At 36.9% G+C, this 5,626-nt stretch overlaps 1 protein-coding gene across 1 annotated transcript; it reads left to right on the top strand.

Moving 5' to 3' along the window:
* The first annotated feature begins 1,957 nt into the window (after nucleotides 1-1,957).
* Nucleotides 1,958-2,485, top strand: LOC120851896 (60S ribosomal protein L31-like). Its single transcript, XM_040225389.1, is given in 1 exon segment — nucleotides 1,958-2,485. A coding segment is annotated over 1 exon segment (528 nt).
* Nucleotides 2,486-5,626: the final 3,141 nt, after the last annotated feature.

A 5,626-nucleotide genomic window follows, 5' to 3' on the forward strand; every position in this document is an offset into this window, starting at 1 on the left:
CAGTTTTCATTCCAATCCCAAAGAAAGGAAATGCCAAAGAATGCTCAAACTACCACACAATTGCACTCATCTCACACTCTAGTAAAGTAATGCTCAAAATTCTCCAAGCCAGGCCTCAGCAATACGTGAATTGTGAACTTTCAGATGATCAAGCTGGATTAAAAAAAGGCAGAGGAACCAGAGATCAAATTGCCAACATATGCTGGATCATCAAAAAAGCAAAAGAGTTCCAGAAAAACATCTATTTCTTCTTTATTGACTATGTCAAAGCCTTTGACTGTGTGGATCACAACAAACTGTGGAAAATTCTGAAAGAGATGGGAATACCAGACCACATGACCTTCCTCTTGTGAAACCTGTATGTAGGTCAGGAAACAACAGTTAGAACTGGACATGAAACAACAGACTGGTTCCAAATAGGAAAAGGAGTACATCAAGACTGTATATTGTCACCCTACTGATTTAATTTATATGCAGAGTACATCATGAGAAACACTGGGCTGGATGAAGCACAAGCTGGAATCAAGATTGTTGGGAGAAATATCAATAACCTCAGATATGCAGAACACCACCCTTATGGCAGAAAGTGAAGAAGAACTAAAGAGCCTTTTGATGAAAGTGAAAGAGGAGTTTTAAAAAGTTGGCTTAAAGTTCAACATTCAGAAAACTAAGATCATGGCATCTGGTCCCATCATTTTATGGCAAATAGATGGGGAAACAGTGGAAACAGTGACAGACTTTAATTTTTTAGGCTCAAAACTCACTGCAGATGGTGATTCCAGTCATGAAATTAGAAGACATTTGCTCCTTGGAAGGAAATGTATAACCAACCTAGACAGCATATTAAAAAAGGGAGACATTGCTTTGCCAACAAATGTCCATCTAGTCAAGGCTATGGTTTTTCCAGTGGTCATGTATGGATGTGAGTGTTGGACTATAAAGAAGGCTGAGTGCTGAAGTATTGATGCTTTTGAACTGTGGTGTTGGAGAAGACTCTTGACAGTCCCTTGGACTGCAAGGAGATCCAACCAGTCCATTCTGAAGGAGATCAGTCCTGGGTATTCATTGGAAGGACTGATGTTGAAGCTGAAACTCCAATACTTTGGCCACCTGAGGCAAAGAGCTGACTCTTTGGAAAAGACCCTGATGCTGGGAAAGACTGAGGGCAGAAGGGGAAAGGGACGACAGAGGATGAGATGGTTGGATGGCATCACCAACTCAATGGACATGAGTTGGGTAAACTCCGGGAGTTGGTGATGGACATGCTGGCATGCTGTGGTACATGGGATCGCGAAGAGTTGGACACAACTGAGCAACTGAACTGACGTGAAAAAGCATACGTTAATATGTTGTTTTCAAGAAATGGACTTCAAGTATAGACACATGTTAAAAAAATAAATAAAAGATTGGAAAATTATACCATGCAAATAACTAATCAGAAGAATGCTAGTGGGGCTACACAAGAAGTAGAATTCATAATAAGAAGCAATACCAGCAATAAGGGCTTCCCAGATGATGCTGGTGGTAAAGAACCCACCTGCCAATGCAGGAGATATAAGAGACGTGGGTTCGATCCCTGGGTTAAGAAGATCTCCTGGAGGGGGGCATGGTAACCCATGTCAGTATTCTTGCCTGGAGAATTTCATGGAGAGAGGAGCCTGTGGGGTACAGTCCATGGGGTCACAAAGAGTTGGACATGACTGAAGCGACTTACCACACAACAGAGTAAAGATAGGCATTTCATAATGATGCAATAACAATTTATTAAGAAAAGATAAGAACCCTAAATGTGTTTTCATCTAATACAAAGCTTCAATATACTCAGTGCAAAAAAACTGACAGAGCTAATCTGGAAAGAGACAAATTCTAATTAAAAATGGAGATTTTAACTTTTCTATTCCAGTATTTGATTAAAACTAATGCATTTAAAAATGCTTTCCAATAAGAGCCCAGCAGAATGGCTCCCTCAAAGAAAGGTGACAAGAAGGGCTGGTTGGCCATCAGTGAGGTGGTGGCCAGAGAATATAGTATCAGCATTCACAAGCACATCTACGGAATGAGTTTCAAGAAGTGTTCCCCTCAGGCACTCAAAGAAATCTGGAAATTTGCCATGAAGGAGATGGGAACTCCAGATGTACACACCGACACCAGACTTAATAAAGCTATCTGGGCCAAGGGAATAAGGAATGTCCCATAGCACATTGATGTGTGATTGTCCAGAAAATGTAATGAAGATGAAGATTCACCAAACAAGCTCTATATGTTGATTGCCTACGTACCTGTCATCACTTTCAAAAAACTACAGGCAGTGAATATGGATGAGAACCATCTGTTATTGTCAAATAAGGTTGTAGAATCACAAAAATTAATAAATAAAGACTTGAATAAGATTATTAGCCAGTTTAACTTACTGATATTTATAGAACACTACACATACCAACTGTGGAATTCACATATTTTCCAAGCATATGTGGAATATTTATGAAATAGATCCGCTGCTCGGCCATGAAAGATCTCAGTCCACTTCAAAGAACTGGATTCATACAAAGCATACTGCTGCTGCTTAGTCACTTCAAACGAGTCCAACCCTCTGTGACCCCATGGACCATGGCCCGTCAGGCTCCTCTGTCCATGGGATTCTCCAGGCAAGAATACTGGAGCGGGTTGCCGTTTCCTTCTCCAATGATAAAGTAAGAAGTGAGTGAAGTGGAGTCGCTCAGCCATGTCCAACTCCTTGCGACCCCATGGACTGTAGCCTACCAGTGTCCTCCATCCATGGGATTTTTCAGGCAAGAGGACTGGTGTCGGTTGCCATTTCCTTCTCTGCATACAAAGCATATTCTCTAAAAATAATAAAAGTATGATACAAGGAGTCAATAGCAAAAAGATATCCTTAAACGTTTGGAAGCTAAGCAACAAAGTTCTAAATAACTTATGAATCAAAAAAGAAATACCCAAGGAAATTAGAAAATATTTTGAACTGAATGATAATGGAAGCAAAATACAACAAGATTTAGAGGAATGCAGCTAAAGCAATGCTTAAACGGAAATATCTAGAAAGGACAAAAGATTTAAAAACAATGATCTGAGCTTTCATCTTAAGGAACTAGTGAAAGAAGAGGAAATTAAAGTAAAAGGAATAAAACAATAAAATGAGAGCAAAGTAGAAATCAATTAAGTAGAAAATAGATACAGAAGTGAGAAGAGGTCTCTTGAAAAGATTCAGTTCAGTTCAGTTCAAAACACAAACCTCTATCTGCTGCTGCTGCTGCTAAGTCGTTTCAGTCATGTCTGACTCTGTGCAACCCCATAGACGGCAGCCCAGCAGGCTCCCCCATCCCTGGGATTCTCCAGGCAAGAACACTGGAGTGGGTAGCCATTTCCTTCTCCAATGCATGAAAGTGAAGTCACTCAGTTGTGTCTGACTCTTAGTGACCCCTTGGGCTGCAGCCTACCAGGCTCCTCTGCCCATGGGATTCTCCAGACAAGAGTACTGGAGTGGGATGCCAGTGCCTTCTACAAACCTCTATCTAGATGTATCAATAAAAAATAAAGAAAACATGAATTACCAAATTTCACTTATGAAAGAAAGAGAGGACATCATTCCAGATTCCACATACATTTTAAAAAACAATAAAAACAATTAGGAACAACTTTATGCCAATAAATTTGACAAGCTAGTTAAATGAACAAACTCCTTGAAAGACACAATTTACTAAAATTATATAACAAATTAGAAATCAAAGACACAATATCACTTACACTAGGACAAAGAAATGAAATAGACATAAATCTAGCAAAATGTTTTAAGATTCTATGTTCAGATAGTTATAGACCAATGAGAAAAGAAATTTTAAAAGCTATAAATAAATGGAAAGATATTCTATGTTCATGGACTAGAAGTCTACATTGTTAAAATTCAATTTTTTCCAAATTAGCTATAATTCAACATAATTCCAATCAAATCTATGTAAGTTATTTTGTAAATACTGACAAACTGGTTCTAAAGTTTGTATGGAAAGGCCAAAGGCCTGGAATAAACAACATAATACTGAAAAAAAAAAAAAAGACTGGAGGACTGACACTACCTGATATTGAATCTTACTATAAAGGTACAGCAATCAAGATAGCATTCTATTGTCAAAATAATAGACACATAGATCAATACAAAAGGATAAAGAGTCTAGAAATAGACGGACATAAATACAATCAACTGACCTTTGACAAAGCGAAAAAGATTCTTTGGAAATCAGATAATCTTTTCAACAAATGGTGCTAGAAAAATTAGATGTCCATGTGCTAAAACTGTGAATTTAGGCTTTATACATTTCTCACAAAAATATTACTCAATGTAGATCATAGATCTAACTGTAAAATGCAAAACAATAAAAATTCTAGAAGACAGGAAAATATATATGACTTTTTAAATATACAACATCAAAACCACAACCCCCCAAAGAAAAAAAGTGATAAGTAAATTTTATTAAAATTTAAAACTTTAATTTTATTAAAATTCAAAACTCCATGAGTGACACTATTGAGATAATGAAAGAACAAACCACAGATTGTGAAAAATTATTTGCAAATGCATGTCTTATAAGAACACATAATAATCATAGAACTGATAAATCTCAACAATAAGAGAACAAAAAATACAATTAAAAATGGGCAAAAGATCTGAACAGACACCTCACTAAAGAAGATATACAGATGGTAAGTAAAGCATGTGAAAAATTGTTCAACATCATTTGTGATTAGGAATTGAAACTTAAAACAACTATAGGATACAACTACACATCCATTAAAGAGTTTAATTTTTTATTAACAAAAGTATAATATGAATTGCTGGAAAAGATGTAGAAACTCACCTTCATTGCTGGCAGGAATTCAAAATAGCTACTTTACAAGACAGCTTGGCAGTTTCTTTCAAAGGTAAACATAATCCAAATATAAATTCCAACAATCACAACAATATAAATATAAATTATATTTATTTCATTGATTTGAAAACTTGAAGTCATACAAAAACCAGCATGTGATTGCTTGTAGCAGATCTATTCATACTTTACAAAAATTGGGAACAATCAAGATGCCTAAACAAGTTGTTATGTCCATACAATGGACTACTATTTAGCAATAAAAAGGAATAAGTCATCAAGCTTTGCAAAGACATAGATGAATTCTAAATACATTTTGCTAAGTAAAAGGAAATAGTCTGAAAAGACTACATAGTATACGATTCAATTTCTAGAACATTCTGGAAAAGACAAAACTACAGAGAGAGTAAATAGATAAGTGGTTGCAGGTTTCCTGGAGGGGATGGGGCAAAAGATGATTGAATACATAAAATACAAGAAAATGTTTAGGCTGGTGAAACTATTCCACATGATATTGCAATGATAGCTACATGACTCTGAATTTGTAAAAATCCATAGAGTTTTATATAAAGAGGGAGTCTTGGGCTTCCCCAGTGGCTCAGTGGTGAAGAGTCTGCCTGCCTGTGCAAGAGACATGACAAGAAGGATCCCACATGCCAGGAAGCAACTAAGCCCTCAACTATTGATCCTGTGCTCTAGAGCCTGGGAGCTGCAACTATTGAGCCCGTGTGTTGCAATTCCTGAAGCCT

This window comes from Oryx dammah, unplaced genomic scaffold, assembly GCF_014754425.2.
Source record: "Oryx dammah isolate SB20612 unplaced genomic scaffold, SCBI_Odam_1.1 HiC_scaffold_1, whole genome shotgun sequence".
Classification (NCBI taxonomy): Eukaryota; Metazoa; Chordata; class Mammalia; order Artiodactyla; family Bovidae; genus Oryx; species Oryx dammah.